At 38.2% G+C, this 19,151-nt stretch overlaps 1 protein-coding gene across 4 annotated transcripts in view; it reads left to right on the forward strand.

Moving 5' to 3' along the window:
* Positions 1–19,151, forward strand: part of DHX57 (DExH-box helicase 57) — a 56,627-nt gene that overhangs the window by 7,491 nt on the left and 29,985 nt on the right. For 2 of the 4 annotated variants that reach the window (XM_029232151.1, XM_029232152.1), the window contains exons 2-9: positions 2,293–2,510; positions 6,912–7,070; positions 8,077–8,262; positions 8,558–9,396; positions 11,178–11,356; positions 13,142–13,263; positions 14,567–14,762; positions 15,307–15,431. In XM_029232151.1, the coding sequence (XP_029087984.1) occupies positions 2,299–2,510; positions 6,912–7,070; positions 8,077–8,262; positions 8,558–9,396; positions 11,178–11,356; positions 13,142–13,263; positions 14,567–14,762; positions 15,307–15,431 (2,018 nt within the window). In that variant the 5' untranslated portion in view covers positions 2,293–2,298. The remainder of the gene's footprint in view (positions 1–2,292; positions 2,511–6,911; positions 7,071–8,076; positions 8,263–8,557; positions 9,397–11,177; positions 11,357–13,141; positions 13,264–14,566; positions 14,763–15,306; positions 15,432–19,151) is intronic. The other 2 variants (XM_029232153.1, XM_029232155.1) reach the window with 2 other exon arrangements.

The raw sequence follows: 19,151 nt of genomic DNA on the forward strand, positions 1-19,151 counted from the left end.
GTTCCTTGAGGTGTAAATTTAGATTGTTTATTTGAGATCTTTTCTTTTCCGTAATGTAGGCATTTCTTGCTCTAAACTGTCCTCTTAGAACTCCTTTTGCTGCATCCCATAAGTTTTGGTATGTTGTGTTTCCACTTTCAATTGTTTAAAGATATTTTAAAATTTCCCTCTTGATTTTGTCTTTGACCCATTGGTTGTTCAGGATCATGTTATTTAATGTCCACATATTTATGAGTTTTCCAGTTTTCCTTCTGTTATTGATTTCTAGTTTCATACCATTGTGGTTAGAAAAGATGCTTGATCTGATTTCAGTCTTCTTAAGTTTGTCAAGACTTGTTTTATAGCCTAAGATATGATCTTTCCTGGAGAATATTCCATGTGCATTTGAGAAGAAAATGTAGTCTCCTGCTTTGAATGGAATGTTCTGTGTATGTCTGTTAGGTCCATTTGGCTTAAATTATAGTTCAAGTCCAATATTTCTTTACTGATTTTTCTTTCTGGATGATCTGACCATTGTTGAAAGTGTGGTATTAAAGTCCCTTATTATTTTTGTGTTGCCGTCTGTTTCTCTCTTCAATTATGTTAATATTTGCTTTATATACTTAGGTGCTCTGATGTTGGGAGCATAAATGCTTACAATTGTTAGATTCCCTTGATGAATTGACCCCTTTATCTTTATATGATGATCTTCTTTGTCTCTTGTTACAGTATTTGACTTAAAGGCTATTTTGTCTAAGTATAGCTACCCCTGCTGTCTTTTTTTTTTTTTTTTTTTGGCGGTACGCAGGCCTCTCACTGCTGTGGTCCCTCCTGCTGCGGAGCACAGGCTCCAGACGCACAGGCTCAGTGGCCATGGCTCACGGGCCCAGCTGCTCCACGGCACGTGGGATCCTCCCAGACCAGGGCACGAACCCGCGTCCCCTGCATCGGCAGGCAGACTCTCAACCACTGCACCACCAGGGAAGCCCCCCTGCTGTCTTTTGGTTTCCATGTGCATTTACTGTCTTTTACATACCTTCAGTTTCAGTCTATGTGTGTCTTTAAAGCTGAAGTGATTCTGTTGTAGGCAGCATGTAGTTGAGTCTTTTTTTTTTAACTTTTTAAAATTTATTTTTATTTATTTATTTTTGGCTGCATTGGGTCTTTGTTGCTGCATGCAGGCTTTCTCAAGTTGCGGTGAGTGGGGTCTACTCTTCGTTGTGGTGTGTTGGCTTCTCATAGCAGTGGCTTCTCTTGTCGGGTAGTACAGGCTCTAGACACAAGGGCTTCAGTAGTTTTAGCATACGGGCTCAGTAGTTGTGGCTTGCGGGCTCTAGAGCACAGACTCAGTAGTTGTGGCACATGGGCTTAGTTGTTCCGCAGCACATGGAATCTTCCCAGACCAGGGCTCGAACCTGTGTCCCCTGCATTGGCAGGTGGATTCTTAACCACTGCGCCACCAGGGAAGTCCCGAGTGTTGTTTTTTTATCCATTCGGCTACTCTGTGTATTTTGATAGGAGAATTTAGTCCATTTACATTTGAAGTAATTATTGATAGGTAAGGGCTTACTATTGCCATTTTGATTGTTGTTTCCTGGGTGTTTTATAGATCCTTTGTTTCTTTCTTTCTCTCTTGCTGTCCTCCTTTGTGATTTGATGATTTTCTGTAGTGGTATGCTTTGATTCCTTCCTCATTATCTTTTATGTATCTACTATAGATTTTTGCTGTGTAATTTGTTTTGTTTTGTTTTGTATTTTTGCTTTTTACCATGAGACTGACATAAAACATCTTTTAGTTGTAACATTCTATTTTAAGCTGATAACATCTTAACTTTGATCGCATACAAAACTCTACAGTTTTACTTCCCCCAGGCAAAGTCTCTGAGCTAGGGCTGTGTTTCTGCAAGTGTATATGTAAATATAAATTTTACTTATCAAATTATGTATTAAATACATGAAAATATCTCTTCTCAACTAGAGTTTTTTAAACCCTATGCAAGACCTAGCCAGATCAGAATGTAGCATTGGACCCTACACACCCTATGTATGATTTGAAACTTCTCCATGTGTTTCTGATGCACATCCTGGTTAAGAAATCTGTGTCAGAGAAGCTCACTAAATATTAATCCTGAGGGGGATATGCTTGTAAATCTTTTGTGAAGCAGTTTATCCATGCTTGTCCTAAACTGGCCCTTTTAAAGTATGCATTTTCCTTTTTTTCTTTAAAATAGGCTATTTCCATAACTTGACAAACAAAGGATTATTATACTTGTCTGATTTTTATAATGTCTGCATTACTTTTTTCTCTTGCAGGTGAAAATGAGTTCTTCAGTAAGAAGAAAAGGCAAGCCAGGGAAAGGAGGTGGAAAGGGGTCTTCCAGAGGAGGAAGAGGAGGCAGAAGTCATGCTAGTAAATCTCATGGGGGTGGCAGCGGTGGCGGTGGCATTGGTGGCAATAGGAAGGCCTCAAGTAGAATTTGGGATGATGGCGATGACTTTTGTATCTTCAGTGAATCAAGGCATTCATCCAGGTCATTATACTCTTTGAATATTAAAATGTGAAAACAGTATCAATTCCTGATCTAACAGATGACTAAGACAAAGGGGGAAAATGTCAAGTAATTCTGGCCAAGTTATCTTCCTCTTGTTTTAAAGCCCCTTCTTTGTAACCTTTTCTAAAGGCATGATGGCAAATAACACCTTTTGTTAGGCCGGGGATGGGGGTGGTGCTTTGAAATCTGAAGTTAACTTTAACTTCCACATGACGCTGTGAATTGAGTATAATATTGTTATTGTAATCAGTATTACTAGGAAAGTAAATATTGGAAATGGTGAAGGTGATGAAAATTATTTTAAGTATTTCTTAGGCATTGTAGTTTGAAGGTCTCCAAATGAGATCTGGCTATACTCCATCTGTCTAGTTGATGAATTATCTATTTTCCAACCAGATCAACCAAATAGGCAGTTAGATTCGAGAGACTATACTGTATAGGATGTTATAGGCCATTATAAGGATTTTGTTTGTTTTTGTTTTTCTTTAAGTTTTAAAAGTCATGTTCATTGAAGTGTAATTTACGTTCAGTAAAACTCAACCTAAAATTTGACAAATGCAATCATCGCCATAAACAGCTCTTCAAAACTCCCACATGCCCTTTGCAACACACTCCTCCCTGATCCTTAGGAATCCATTGATCTGTTTTCTGTCAAAGGGGTCAGATATAATCATTAAAATTATTTATTATAGAAAAAATCGTAAGCACATAAAACCAAGTTTTTAAAAGGATACTTTGGAATATATAATCTTTAGAATAGTTCAAAGAATGGGATTTTAAAATAACCTTTGAAAATTAAAGCACAGTTGAGAAAGTTGTCTTAGGATAGTTGTAGAATAGCTAGTCTAGTTATTGTGTCAAGCTTCAGGCTGGGGCTGGTCAGTAGAAAAACTATTTTAAATAATGGAATTGAATTCTACAGACATTCTCAATGGGGCAGACATACGTTCTCACAGGTATTTGGCACCTCAAAAGTTCACCCCTGCTACCACCAGGAAAGGTCAAGGAAAGCAAAAACATCTGTTCTGTATATATCAGTCATCACATGTTCAAATACACCTTATCTACCTGAAGTGCTTCTTTCAAGCGCCACAATTCTGTCTTTCAAGCACCAGCTGTGAGGTTTGTCAGCATCTTGAACTGGACTGAGCCAAGTCACGTGCCATGGCCAAAAAGGCCATTATAAGGACTTTGGCTTTGCTTTGAGTAAAATGGGAAGCCATTGAAGGGTTTGAGGCAAGTGTGTGACATCAGTCACTCTAGCCAGAGTTACTGCTATTCAGTATATCCCTTCATGTGAATTAGAAAATGGTGCCCCTTTCTTTGGGCAGTTATAGCTCCAGGATGGATGTCTTGGCAAGCAGAGCATAGACTGGATTTTAGCTTTTGCTGTCCCCTCCTTCCCTACTTTAGGACCCTTTGCATAGTGTATAGTCTGTGCACCCATATTCAGTGGCCCTGCCTCAGTGTGCTCTGTGGAGAATAGACTACAGGGGGACATGGGTTGGAAGCGGGAAGACCAGTTAGAAGGTACACTCCAAGTGGCAGTTTCATAGGCAATTTAGTATATAAGTCTGGAGTTCAAGAATAAGATCTAGGCTAGAGAAGTAAATGTATGAGTCCTCTAGGAATAAATGCGCTTTAAGGCTATGGGACTGGATGAGATAGGATATAGAGAAGAGGTCTGAACTTTGAGCCCTGGGGCACTCTAGGCTTTAGAACTGAGAGAGATTAGGAAAATGTGACAAAGTAGATTAAGGAGTTGCCAGTGAAGTAGGAGGAAAACTAAGCTTATTTCTGGAAGTCAAGGAATGAAGGTGTTTTCAAGGGAAGTATCCAATCAGCTTGGATAGGATACTTAAAGGGAATACGCAAGTTGTATAAAAAATGCTTCTAATAGGTCAAGAAAAATGTGTTCCGGGAGTTCCCTGGTGGTCCAGTGGTTAGGACTTTCACTGCTGTGGCCCCAGGTTCAATCCCTGGTCGGGAACTAAGATGCCACAAGCTGCATGACACAGCCAATATAAAGAAAAAAGAAAAATGTGTTCTGACAATTGTCCCCTGGATTTGGCAATGTGGATAGCATGGGTAACCTTGACGAGAGCTGTTTGGTTTAGTATACTTAGTGTGGAGAAAACCCTATTGGAGTGTGTTTCAGAGAGAAGAGGAAAGAAAGTGGTGACAAAGACAATGATTTAGATAACCCTTTGAGGGAGTTTTTCTCTAAAGGGCAGGGGAGGGAGGAGAGAGAGGATAATAGCTTGAGAGGGATATGCAGTCAAAGGGAAGATTTTTTTTTTAAGATGGTAGATGTTATATAGCATGTCTGTAAGCTGATGGAAATGGTCCAAAGGAGAATGAAGAACTGATGATCTGATGATGCAGAGGGGGGGTAAGTGCTGGAATGATTTCCTTGAGGAGGTTAAGGAGATTGTGTATACAGTATACAGAGGGACTGACTTTAGGATCGAGGATGGTTCATCCTTAGGAACTGGAAGGAAGGCAAAGTATAGGGGTTTACAAATAAGAGGTAGATGAGATAGGAGCATATGGAAGTTCTCCCCCTACCCACCCACCCACCCCCCTTTTTTTTTTTTTTTCTAATCATGAGGAAACAATCAGACAAGTCCAAATAGTGAGAATTCTACAAGACAGCTAGGCTAAGTGCTTCAAAAAAAGTCACTGCCAGGAAATAGGTGGGGGAACTATTCTAAATTAAAGGAGTTTGAAAAACAGCTAACTAAATGTCATTTTAAACTAGATACTCATTAAGAAAATCTGTAGAAGACATGATTAAGGCAGTTAGGAACTTTGAATGTGGATTATATATTAGATGATATCAATATAAGATATCTTGTGAGTGATAAGAGTATTGTGGTTATATAAAAGTATGTCTCTGTTCTTAGGAAATAACATGCTGAAGTATTTAAGAGTGAATGTGATGCCTGCAACTTACATTCAGATGGTTCAGCAGAGCATGCATGTACATATATGAGGGAGCATATATATATATATGCATATGTGTGTGTGTAGAGAGAGAAATAAGAGAAGGGCATAAATGTGTGTGTGCATTTAAGTATGGCAATTGTTAACAATTGGTGAATCTTGGTAAATGGTGTTAATTTCTGTAGATTAAAAATTTTTTGAAACCAAAAGGGGTAATGACGAATTTGGGCTAACGTTTCTTTTCAGAGGTTGCAACTAAGTGGTTAAAAACCAGTCTATTCTATTTTCTCCTTTGGTACCCAGTTTTGCGAGTGTAAGTGTGTGGTTCTTTTCAAAGTCTCAATAATATGTTGGATTTTCAATGCAGAGAAAGTTTCTGCCATTTCCCTAGATTTGTGAAAATTTATAATGAAACATGCCAAGTGAAAAAAAGAAATTTAGTGAGTAAAGTTAAACTTTAGAGCTGATTATTGTTTTAAATATTAAAAAGTATCCCTAAAAAAATCTAAATTCCAAAAATGAAAGATTGGTGAAATAAATTCTAGTACCTCTATATGTATGTGTAACCATTTAAAAGTTAAGTTGTAGGAAAATATTTAATTTGGGGGAAATGACAGTTTTATTTTGATAAGGAAATAAAGCAAATTATAAAAGATTATATGTGCTGTACAATTTTATAAAAAATGTATGTGAAAAAGAATGATGTGATTTAAGATGACTTCTGTTTTCTTCTTGGTTCTCTACTTTTCTACAGTGAACATGTATTATTATGATTTTTGTAATCAGGAAATAATAATTTAGGTAAATATTTCAAAAATAGGGCTAGGGCTTCCCTGGTGGCGTAGTGGTTGAGAGTCCGCCTGCCGATGCAGGGGACATGGGTTCATGCCCTGGTCCAGGAGGATCCCACATGCCACGGAGCGGCTGGGCCCGTGAGCCATGGCCACTGAGCCTGCGCGTCCGGAGCCTGTGCTCCACAACGGGAGAGATCACAGCAGTGAGAGGCCCGCGTACCGCAAAAAAAAAAAAAAAAAAAAAAAATAGTGCCTAATATTCACAAGATAGGACTCTCAGTTGTTTTCAGATCAAGTACCTCAAATAGAATGAAATATGTACTCTTTGTATGTAGCACATTTCTTTTGAACATCCACTAGTGCAGAAGGAGTCACCATAGCATTACTTTCTCCAGAGGACTCTTGAGTTAGTGAAGCCAGATTTAATGATGAAGCATCGAATCAGGTTTTTCTCCAGCAGTTTCAATATAATGAAATCTGGTAAATACTGTAGAAAATAGAGAATCTCTTCACATTCATTGTCATCTTTTGTAGGGTATTTGACAGTCCAGTCATGTTATATATATTTGGGGACCCTGAGGAGAGTGTAAAAGTTCTGCTCACGGATAAATGTGTAATTTTGTTCTTGTGTCCTTTGCAGACCTAGTAACAGTAGCGTGAGAAAAGGGGACGCACACCCCAAATGGAAGCCTGAAGCCAAAGCGCCCCTTCAGACTCTACATATGACTTCTGAGAATCAAGAGAAAGTGAAAGCTCTTCTCCGAGACCTGCAAGAACAAGATGCAGATGCTGGATCTGAGTAAATTATTTTATTTCAGTAAATTAATATATTGAGGAAGATGCATTGGCAGTGTGAGGGTCCTGTGTGTCTTTGGAATACTGTATCAGTACTGATCCTGTAGTGGCTGTATAACTAGTTGAAAGTGAGCCAAGAGAAATACAAGAATAATTATTCAGCAACAGTTTTAGAGTGAGTTTGTTTTGCAATATCTGTGAGCAATGGTACAGATCGCCTTTTCGTCTTTACTTTTTCTAGGACAGTGCTAATACGGATTCAGTAGTTGCTTTATTGATAACCTTTCAAGTAAAACCTGTAGTGAACAAGTAGAAGCATTGTTCTAGGAGCAAATATTGAGTTGATCAGACGAAGTCTTACGATTACACTTCTCATGACCATCTGCCTAAGAGAAAGATTGTTTTACACTTTTGGCTGTTTTGCTTTGTGATTTCAGTTGGAGAGGTTAATCCTTTCCATTTGCCAGAATTAATGAACGGTCAGTCATGAACAGCTCAATTTCCATCCTATCTACAAATTGCATATCTGTCTTAAATTTAGGAGAGGTGGTTATGCAGCAAAGCGAAAAACAATAGCGATGGTTTTTATAAATGAGAAGAGAGAGAGGATAGCCAAGGCTTCTGTAGTTAAGAACACAGACTCTGGGTCAGACTCCCTTGGTTAAAATCTCTAGTTGCTCTTTACTTTACAACCTTTGGCAGTTACTAATCTTCTCTTAAATTTTAGTTGATCATCTGAAAAAAGAAATAGAGATTCCAATCTGGCTGGGTTATTGGGAAGATTTTCAAAGAGATAGTACATATAAAACATTTAACATAGTACCTGGCAGGTAATAAATTCTGTTACTTGCCGAGGTATAAATTAATAGGTCAATAAAAAATTAAATCAGTGACTGAATAGTGGTCAGGATTCTCTGTCCTTTGGTTCCTTGAATTAACTTCTTAGACTCTTGCTAAGTTTTTCTTTGAGGTAAGTAGAAGTTAACATATGAAAACGTTACCTTTGCCAGAAGAGGTGTTTCTGGGGAGGAGGAAGATGACGAGCCTGATGATGATGATGAGTGGTGCTGGCCAGCGGGACGAGAAGCTTCCCTTGTTCCCGACTCAGATCCTTTGGAGTGTGCTGGCTCAGGCCTGGTGGAGCCTCATCATCCGGAATTTACAGTCTCAACATTTGCAGCGCAGAAACTTTCCAGGTTTGCTTTCATCATTTATGGGAAAATTGAAGGAAACTGAAAGTGTATTATAAACGCACCTACCACTCCTCAAATACTTTTCGTGTTGTGTGCGTTCCAGTGGTACCTGATACGCCCAGTATCCTCTCTTTTAGGATAGGGAGATGAAGGAGGAGTTAGTATTATCAGGTACACTTTTTCAAGGTACAAACCCTGCCTATGTATAGTTATGCCTTCGCATATATGTATTTAAATGAATTTCTCTTTTGAGGTTTGATATTACTCAGTCGTTTTCGTCATGCTTCTCACTTGGCAGGTATGGTTTCAACACCGAGCACTGTCAGGTAGCCCTGAGAATTTGCAATGGAGACTTGGGGGCATCACTGGAACATCTGCTCACCCAGTGTTTTTCAGAGACATTTGGAGAGAGGATGAAGATCTCTGAGGCCGTTGCACGTATAAGCTTGGATGAGTGTGTGGAGCAGCGACAGGAAGAGGCCTTTGCTCTCAAGTCAATCTGTGGAGAAAAATTTATAGAAAGAATTCAGAACAGAGTCTGGACCATTGGATTAGAACTGGGGTATTTGACAAGTAAATTCTGCAAATCCAAGCAAAAGGAAAGTACCAAAAATATACAGGAGACGTCACTTGAAATCTGTAAATTTTACCTCAAAGGAAGTTGCAAATTTGGATCAAAGTGCAAATTCAAACATGAAGTGTCCCCAAATCAAATTGTTGGAAGAGCAGAAAGAAGTGTAGATGATTCCCATCTAAATGCTGACGAAGATGCATCTTTTTTATACGAACTTGAAATTCGATTTTCTAAAGACCACAAATACCCCTACCAAGCTCCCCTTGTGGCATTTTATTCCACCAATGAGAATCTACCTCTGGCTTGTCGTTTACATATTTCTGAGTTCCTTTATGGCAAGGCCTTGACATTTGCAGAAACTTCAGAACCTGTTGTATATTCTTTGATAACCCTTTTAGAGGAAGAATCAGAAATAACCAAGTTACTAACATATACCCATCACAAGTACAGTGTCCCTCCTGTGAACTTTCTGCCAGTATCCTCTGGGACCAGAATAAATAATCCTGTCTGTCGTAAACCAGTGATTCCAAGTAATTCGTTTCTTTCAAATCAAATTCCAGAAGGTATGTAAGTCATTGATGAGGTGTTGTGGAGGCGGGATTTGGAATGATGGATTACAGCAGTCAGAGGCTCTGAGGGCTGGTATAGGATCTCCCCTCAGCTATGACCTGACTTTACTTGTAAGGCCTAATTCTGTCACTGTGTTCTGGCTCCCTGAATTGAAAGTTTGTAGTGATGTATAAGTTTATTCTAGCAGTCGAGGGCTGGAAGAACCTTAAAGCATCCTTCCAGAAAAGTCTGTTTCGTGTAATCCATTTGGTTTCCTGTGATTACTTCTGTTATTGTATATAGGATTACTTTAAAATGAGTTTTTAGAGATACTTCTCTTTCTATACCACCATCCATACCCTCCTGCTTTTAGTATGCTAGACCCCCAAAAGTCATTAGGGGATGTCTCTCTTTATGGGTCCCTAAATCCTCAAATAGAGAAATGTTTGTACGAGCCTCTGGCTTCCTCCACATCCGAGTGTGCCATACAGAGTCTTACATCACAAGTAACCCCCCTTTCAAAGTTCACCGTAGGATCTCTCTTATTTTTTGCCACCTTTCTTTCAGAGCAGCAAGTTTTATTATTTCCCAGGAGTTCCTAGGTAAATGTCAACAGGTAGAGAACAGTGAAACTGCACCGAGATGCGGATGCCGGACAGCTGGCTAGGTTCCCTCACTGGCCCCTTGACTCGCTCCCAACCTGCAGCGAGTTCTAGCACTCAGATGTATTCCTCAAGAAATGACAAACTGTGTGTCGTGAACTTTTTTTTTTAAGATAGCAGCTTTATTAAGCTATAATTTACACACCATAAAATTTACTCTTTTGAAGTGTACAATTCAGTGGTTTTTAGTATATTAACAGAGTTGTGCAACCATGACCACTGTCTAACTCTGGAACGTTTTCATCACCCCAGAAAGAAACTCTGTACCTGTTAGCAAGTCACTCCTCATTTCTCCCTTCCCCCAACCCCTAACGACCATGAGTCTATATTCTGTCTCTATGGATTTGCCTATTCTGGACATTTCATGGAAATGGAATCATTTAGTAAATATGTGGCTTTTTGTGATTGGCTTCTTTCACTTAGCATAATGTTTTCAAGGTTCATCCATGTTGTAGCATGTATCAGTACTTCATTCCTTTTTATTACTGAATACTATTCCATTATATGGACATACCACATTTCATTTATTGATTCATCATATGATAGACATTTGGGTTATTTTGTGTCATGGAATTGTAGGTACACTTGCAAATATTTGAAACTTTCAGTTAATTTCTGAATGTACAGAGTCTACTGGATTAACAAGGCAAGGCATGATTTTCTTTTTTGTTTTGTTTTGTTTTGTTTTGTTTTTTGCGGTACGCGGGCCTCTCACTGTTGTGGCCTCTCCCGTTGCGGAGCACAGGCTCCGGACACGCAAGCTCAGCGGCCATGGCTCACGGGCCCAGCCGCTCTGCGGCATGTGGGATCTTCCCGGACCGGGGCACGAACCCGTGTCCCCTGCATTGGCAGGCGGACTCTCAACCACTGCGCCACCAGGGAAGCCCTTTTCTTTGTTTTTAATTTGATTTAACCAGAGCCACTTACACTTGATTAAAGTTTATTTGGAGATGCATTTTAAGTTCTTTAGCAGTAGAAGTAGTAGTGTGGAAATGAATGAACTTGTTTTATTCAAGCTTTAACTTTTTCTCCATTTTATGATTTTTTTGTTGTTGTTACTTTGTTAGATAGTGACTTTTCCCTGCTACAGAAAGGGCTCCATATCAAAAATGTTTCCTTTTATCCCCTTCAAGTTGAAAAGGAATCAGAGCCTGAGGAGGAGACAGATGAGGATGAAGGTCCTGCACCAGTTATGGTGGAGAATGAAAGCTATGTCAACCTTAAGAAAAAGATTTCCAAAAGATATGACTGGCAGGCAAAATCAGTACATGCTGAGAATGTCAAAATCTGCAAGCAGTTCCGAATAAAACAGGTAGGGTATTCTGAGAGAATGGCTAGCATTGCCTCCCTAATGTATGGATGAAGGGATTGGGAATTAGGGAGCTTTGGCTACTCTCCATGGTATACTTTCAGCTCTCTTTTACTCTGATTGGGCAAAGTTTCTGCATGCCATAGCAAACTTGGATGCATGTTCTAGATAGTTTTGGAAAATCCAATGGCTGATGAAAATGAAACACATATATACCAGATATTCTGAGAATCATGTGGCTTTGTTACTATGATAGAAATCTGATAAGTGAAAGGAAAAGTAGTACTGTGATTTACATTAGAAATAACAGTATAGAAAAGGAGAAAGAGGAGGGACTCTTACCCCATTTCAAAGGCTCACAGGATAAATAATTTGCCCAAGGTCACATAGCTGGTAAGTGGCAACACAGGGTTTCAAGCTAATTCTCTCTGTTTTCAAAGTCCATGTTGTTTTACCCCATTCAGGGGTAAAAATAAGATTATTTTAAAAGAACTCATAAGTGAAGTATTAGGACAGAGTTGGATGGAGGATAAAGACGAGTTGCTTAACCAGTTTGGGGATTAGATTAGATGCTATCTAAGGCCCTTCCGATTCTAAAGTTCTGTGATTCTGATTTTTGACAGAGTATATATAACACTAGTACATATATACCGCAACACCCATAGAATGTCAAATTGACTAGAAAATCACACCATAAATAATAAGACGGTGGAAATAAAAAATTACACATTCAGTTTGAACAGTGTGTTTAGAGGTGATAAAATTTCATGCAGAAAATGTGTATGTTAATATAAATGTTAGTATAAATTTCTTACATTAGTCAAAAATACATTCACAGTTTTAACCTACAGTACAATGTTTATAGCATTGGCCATTAGATGTCAAACTGAGTTACATAGATGTGGTGATTGGCCAAAAAGAACCCTTTAAATGAGGGAGTATTCAGAAACAAAACAAAACAAAACAAAAAAGATGAGGGCATGTCAGAAGGACTCAGGAATCAACCTGGAAAAGCTCCCAATGGCCAAAATGAAATAATGAGAGCAACAAAATAAATTGGATTATATCGTAGGTATTGGATGTACAGTATTGGATTATAACCCAGGAATTTAAAAAAAAGAAATCTATAAATCCATACCAGTTTATTTTTATTTATTTATTCTCGACAGATAAAAATTGTATATATTTAAGATGTTAAAAAAGAAAAAGAACCATTTAGTGAGTTCTGTTACTGTTAGTGATTTTGGTAAAAATCTGATACTGTGTAGAACTATGCTGTCTTGTATGGTAGCCCCTAGCCACGTGTAGCTATTTAAAGTTAAATTTATTAAAATTAAATAAAATAAAAAATTCGGGTCCTCGACAGCACTGATCACAGTTCAAGTGCTCAACAATCACATGTAGCCAGAGGTTGCTATGTTGGACCGCGCAAACAGAACATTTCCATCAGCACGGAAAGTTCTGTTGAACAGTGCTAGTATAGAGACTTACAGAAAGAGCTGGATAGGTGCTAAGCAAGAGGGGTTATTTCTCTTGTAAGATCCTTTAGTTCATTCAGATGTAGGAAAGCCACTCAGATCCCACAGCTTATTCCGGCTGATTCTTGGAACAGCCTTCTGACTAAAGTCACCAGCATCCAACCGCCAACAAATCTGCACTTTCTGTCTCTAAACAAATTGGTGAAGAAAGAGCAGAAAGGGGAGGTCTAACTATGGGATTCCACATTCAGAGCTTTGTGAAAGGTGATTGAAAGTAACCAAACTGATGTCTTATCTTTTATTTTATTAGGCCTCCAGACAGTTCCAGTCAATTCTGCAAGAAAGACAATTACTCCCTGCTTGGGAAGAAAGAGAAAACATTCTTAAACTGTTGAGCAAGCACCAAGTGCTTGTTATAAGTGGTATGACTGGGTAAGAATGTGATTTATTTCTAATGCAGCTTTCATCTATAGATACGGTGTGTGCCCTGGTTACCACCACCAGTTCTACTTTTAAAAAAAAAAACAGTTGCTGGTGTTATTTGTGCTTTTTCCTGTTAAATATTGAATAATATTTCACAGAGGCAAATAATGTGGCAACTGTAGCCTATAGAGCCAAATTACAAAAAAACAAACAAAACTCAGAAATTTAGGATTTTTTTAAAAATTTTTATTTATTTATTTTATATTTATTTTTGGCAGTTTTGGGTCTTCGTTTCTGTGCGAGGGTTTTCTCCAGCTGCAGCGAGCGGGGGCCACTCTTCATCGCGGTGCACGGGCCTCTCACTGTCGTGGCCTCTCCCGTTGCGGAGCACAGGCTCCAGACGCGCAGGCTGAGTAGTTGTGGCTCACGGGCCTAGCCGCTCTGCGGCATGTGGGATCTTCCCGGACCGGGGCACGAACCCATGTCCCCTGCATTGACAGCCGGATTCTTAACCACTGCGCCACCAGGGAAGCCCAGAAATTTGGGAATTTATAGATAGTGTATACCTCTGCCTTAAGACAATTTTAAGGCAAAAGGCCTAGCTGAAGGCTTTTAACAAGGCCCATTTTAAAATGTAAAGGACAGTTCCAGAACATTTAGCTTGAAACTTCAGAAATGAATTTTCTAAATTTATTCTGATTTCCTTAAAGCTTTTGTTTAAGAACAACTTAGGGTATATTATTTTTCCTGTTCCACACTCTCCATATGTTATCCAAACCTATTTGGCAGGGGCAAGTTGCAGGCTTAATTTAGTTCTGTATTCAAGGGTCTTCAATTTAATAATTACATTTGTGCCCAGACTCACAGATATAGTAGTAACTTTGTATCTTCCAGTTTCTTAGCTTTTTAACCTCAGTCAGTACTTTGGTGTAGCCAAAGCAATACCACACCAATGGGAAAAATATAAAGTATTTTAATAATCATAAGATAATGTTCCTGTTTCTTTAGGATTCACATGTAGAGTTCACATTCCTGAAGGCATTTATAGACCTTAACCTAATGTTTATTCAATAGTCCCAGTTTTACAAATAATAGTGAACTATTATTTGATTGCCCTGTTAACCTAAGTGCAAGTTCCTAGGAGTTATCAGCTCTAGGTAATAAGTCAGTAGGTAGGTTTAGAAGATAGATGAAGCTGAACAACTTTTATTCTAATTAGCTTCTTACTTTCCTCATTGGATATGATTGCTTCTTTAGTTAACTAGAGCACTTGAAAACTCTTATTTTAGGACTTATTTGTTTTGGCATACAGATGTGGGAAAACCACACAGATTCCACAGTTTATTCTGGATGATTCTCTGAACGGACCACCTGAGAAGGTGGCTAACATCATCTGTACCCAACCCCGACGAATCTCTGCGATCTCTGTCGCCGAACGCGTTGCTAAAGAAAGAGCAGAGAGAGTGGGTCTGACTGTGGGATACCAGATCCGGTTAGAAAGTGTCAAGGTTTGTATGCTTTTCTTATTTCCTGATGACAGAAATTTACAATTTTCAAGTATAAAGAGCCCTTGGGGTCTGGAGATTCTGGGCAAGTTGGAATATATACTTCAATAGGGCTGAAGTCCTTTTAGAAATATTTTGGTTTAAACTCTTTTTGGGGTGTACTTAATTTCCTCTGTAAAGACCTTCTATTCTTTATTGGCAGAAGTGATCTAGTAGGTGCTGCTTTGTTCCTAAACTGGGACTTAATCCATTTAACCAAATATGGAATGAACAAATTCAGAATTGATTTCATCACTCACTGTTATTTTTATGTTTTATAATAATTTTTGAATGCTTTCTATGAGTCTTAAAATTTTGATGTAAAGTAGAAAAGCTTTTGTTGTTGCCAGCAAGAAACTATGCATTTAGTTTCTTGGTTTATATTAAAATAGAACTGCTGGTGTTTTCAGTATTCTTTATCCCTATCCATTAAAAATGGCTTTGCCAGGAAAGTGTTTACTTTTTTCAGAAAGTTCATTAAAGCTTTCTATGCCCTTTTACGTGTAAGTCCTCAGCCACCAGACTGTTATACTGCACCACAGGAGTGCTGCTAAGAAGGCTAGAGGGGGACACAGCCCTACAAGGAATCACCCATATCATTGTTGATGAAGTCCATGAGAGGACAGAAGAAAGGTAAGGCAAAGATTTTCCAAATGAATACCCACACATGTCAAATGAAGACATGGCTGAGAGAATTTTATTCTGCTTCCAGTTAAGTTCCTTAGAGCTAGTAATGGTAATTGCCATAGGGAAGGCTTAAGTTAGAGAAGAGGAACTGCCTTCCTGGTCTCCAGGGTCTGTGACACGAAAAATGCTAGGAGAGCACATGTTCATCACTGGAAGAGATCCTATTAGATGGACATTGTCTAATAAGAGGCACCATGCTGAGCTGGGTGCTGTACTTAGCAGGAATATCAGATGTAATGCATGCTATAGCTGATGGATTGGTCAATATGTGCTTCCTTCTTTGTGCATTTGGTCAGTCATTCAGCCCTGACATTCATTCATGTATTTATTGAGCCTGCATTAAGTGCCAAGTGGCCTATTAATTGCTGGGGATACTGTAGTGAACAAACATATATGTTCCCCCTTTATGTCTTATGGTCTGGTAGGAAAAACAAATAATGAACAGGTAAGTAAACAAGTAAGTAAATAACTACAAATTGGAATAAGTACCATAAAGGAATAAACAGGATGCTGTGTTTGGGGGGAGAGAGCCATGAGATAATCAGAGATTATATCTCTGAAGAGATTACATTTAAATTAAAAACAGAAGTATGAAAAGGAGTCTCATGAGATATATGAGGGCAAGGTCAGCATTTGCAAGGACTCTGCAGTGGTAAAGGGCTTCATGAGTCCAAAAACTGGAGGAAGGCCAGTGTGCAGCTGATATGTAGTGAATGAGGGGAAAAGTGACAGCTAAAAAAAGCAGGAGACTATGCACCATTAATAATAAAGCATTTGGATTTTACTTTAATGGAATTAGAAGTCATTAAAGGGTCAAGGTATAAAATCAAAATTCTCAATATTTTAAAATGAAGGGCCAGGTAAATAGATGGCATTGATCATAGTTTGTCATGTAGATCATGCTCTAAAGTAGTAAAAAAGTAGTGGGAAAAAGAGAGATGATCCTGTGCAAATCATGAGGCTTTCCCAAAAAGGACTATATTATTATTAGTATCTTGAGAAGAAGAAAGTCTAAGTAAAGTTGACGGGCTGACAGAGAAGCAGAAAATAAATCATAGCAAAACTAAAAAAAAAGAAACAAACATGAAAAGAGGTCCCAGCTATTGCTGATAAAGAGTTTTTAAAAAATGAACGGGGAAGACATGTAAACAGAAAACTATTTGTTAGAAGAAATAAATACACTAATATAGTAGTAATTAAGAAATATAAAGAAATTTGAAACTAAAGAAAAAGATTTTTATATAAAAAGAATATATCAGGGAATTCCATGGTGGTCCAGTGGTTAATACTCAGCGCTTTCACTGCCGGGGCCCCGGACTTGATCCCCGGTCAGGGAACTTAGATCCTGCAAGCAAGCGGCGTGATGTGGCAAAAAATTTTAAAAAGAATAAAAAGAATAGATCAAAATAAAAGGAAATATTTCCTAGAACAAGACAATAATAAATTTTAAATAGCTATATAGAAAACACTGAAAATCTTTGAGGGGCAAATAATCTTTATGTAGAGACTCCAGAAAACATTGGGGAAAAAAATAAATGGTAAATAATGTCACTTTACACCTAAATGTTGAAATGATCATTTGAAATAATTTATTTTAACAGAATCACTGAACAACCTAGAAGAGGGAATGAAATAAAACATTCAGCCAAACTAATAATATTTAAATGATTGTATTATAAAAATAAAATTTTAATTTTAGGTGAAATTATATCCAATGTAATTTTGAACATAAAGAGTAGCTTTGGGTTTCATAACATTTATACTTCCACAAAGTCAGTGAAACTGGAAGATAGCACTAGATCTGGTTCCTGGCTGCAATGATGTTCTCAAAAAGAGATTTTTATAAAACCTAATGACCTATAGAATATCAACAGTTAAAAACAAAGTATTTTCACATCCGAATAAAGATAAATTACCCACTGGAGAAGGGAGATTTGAGCATTTACAAATACCAGTCTTTGGGAATGGAGTACACAAATTATAAGAAAAAGTAGGGGAATATTTGCTAGCTCTGACTGAAAAAGGCAGAAAATAGGGGGTGGTGGTGTGATGAATTGGGAGATTGGGATTGACATATATACACTAATATGTATAAGATGGATAACTAATAAGAACCTACTATATAAAAGATAAATAAAATTTAAAAATTAAAAAAAAAAAGTAAAATCTAGGAACCAAGATCAGTTAAAAAATAAGATAAAAGGTTGAATATAGAAAATTTATAGTTATATTTGTTTAAAATTTTTAATACATTTTCTGATCATAGAGATAATGACATTATTCTAACACATTTAGGCAATATTAAATGTCAAGAAGAAGAATTTCTGTCCCTTATAGAATTGCTAATTACATGTTAACAATTTGTCCTGTTTTCTTCTGGGCGTATATTGGGAGTTAGCAGAGATGTACCTCCACAGACACTATTGGGATTATATACTGTTGTGTGCTGCATGTGATCTAATATTTAATATGAGAGCATGAACTGTCTTTGAAATTATTGCTAGTAATTGCATGAGGAGATTCTAACGTGTGGATGTACCATAAGTTACTTAACCATTTACCTATTGTTATATTATTTTCCTTTTCCCTAAAAAAGAAAAAGAATAGTCATAAATGTAATTAAATTAGCTCATTAAAGAAAACTAAGTAGTTCAAGAATATACTCATTAAAAATTCAAACAAGGCTTCCCTGGTGGCGCAGTGGTTGAGAGTCCGCCTGCCGATGCAGGGGACACGGGTTCGTGCCCCTGTCCGGGAAGATCCCACAGGCCGCGGAGCGGCTGGGCCAGTGAGCCATGGCTGCTGAGCCTGTGCATCCGGAGGCTGTGCTCCGCAACAGGAGATGCCACAACAGTGACAGGCCCGTGTACCGCCAAAAAAAAAAAAAAAATTCAAACAACACAGATAAAGTGAAAGTCCCCTGTAACACTCCCAAACCATTCCCAGTCCCTGCCCCAGAGATAACTACGGTGATCAGATTGGTGATATGTCCTACTGTACATTGACATATATGCTTGCTTTGTCAGCAATAGGTACTTTTATTTCCAGAACTTTTTTTCTTATACAAATTATATATTCATTTAGTAAATCAACAAACATTTATTGAGCACCTACTATATCCCAGGCAGTGCTCCAGGTACTGAGTAGTATCTTGTAGAACAAAATAACCAAAATCCCCATCCTCATAGAGCTTATAGTCTAGTGAGAGAGCCCAACAATAAGCAAGATAAAGAAGTAAAATATAAAGTATGTTAAGTGCTAAGAAGAGAAAGGGTAATATGAAATGCAAGGGAGGGGAACATTTGAAATTTTAAACATGGTGGCCAGGGAAGGCCTAGCTGAAAAGGTACATTTTGAGTAAAGACTCAAAGTGAGTGAGTGAGCTACCTCTTGAATGTCTGGGAGAAGCCCTTTCTAGGCACATTAATAACATGTGCAAGGGACCTGGGGTCCATGTCTCAAAGACAGCAAGGAGGACAGTGTGGCTGCAGCCAAGTGATGAAGAGGGAGAGCGACAGGAAATGAGTAGTGAGGGTACAGATCATGTCACATAGGACCTCGTTAGTGAGGACTTTGATAAGAAGTCGTTGAAGGATTTTGAGCAGAAGAGTGGCACAATCATTTACATTGGCACAGAATTATTGGTCTACCATACTGAGAATAGAT

Source organism: Monodon monoceros, unplaced genomic scaffold (genome assembly GCF_005190385.1).
Source record: "Monodon monoceros isolate NGI ecotype Baffin Bay Population unplaced genomic scaffold, NGI_Narwhal_1 Super_Scaffold_19, whole genome shotgun sequence".
Classification (NCBI taxonomy): Eukaryota; Metazoa; Chordata; class Mammalia; order Artiodactyla; family Monodontidae; genus Monodon; species Monodon monoceros.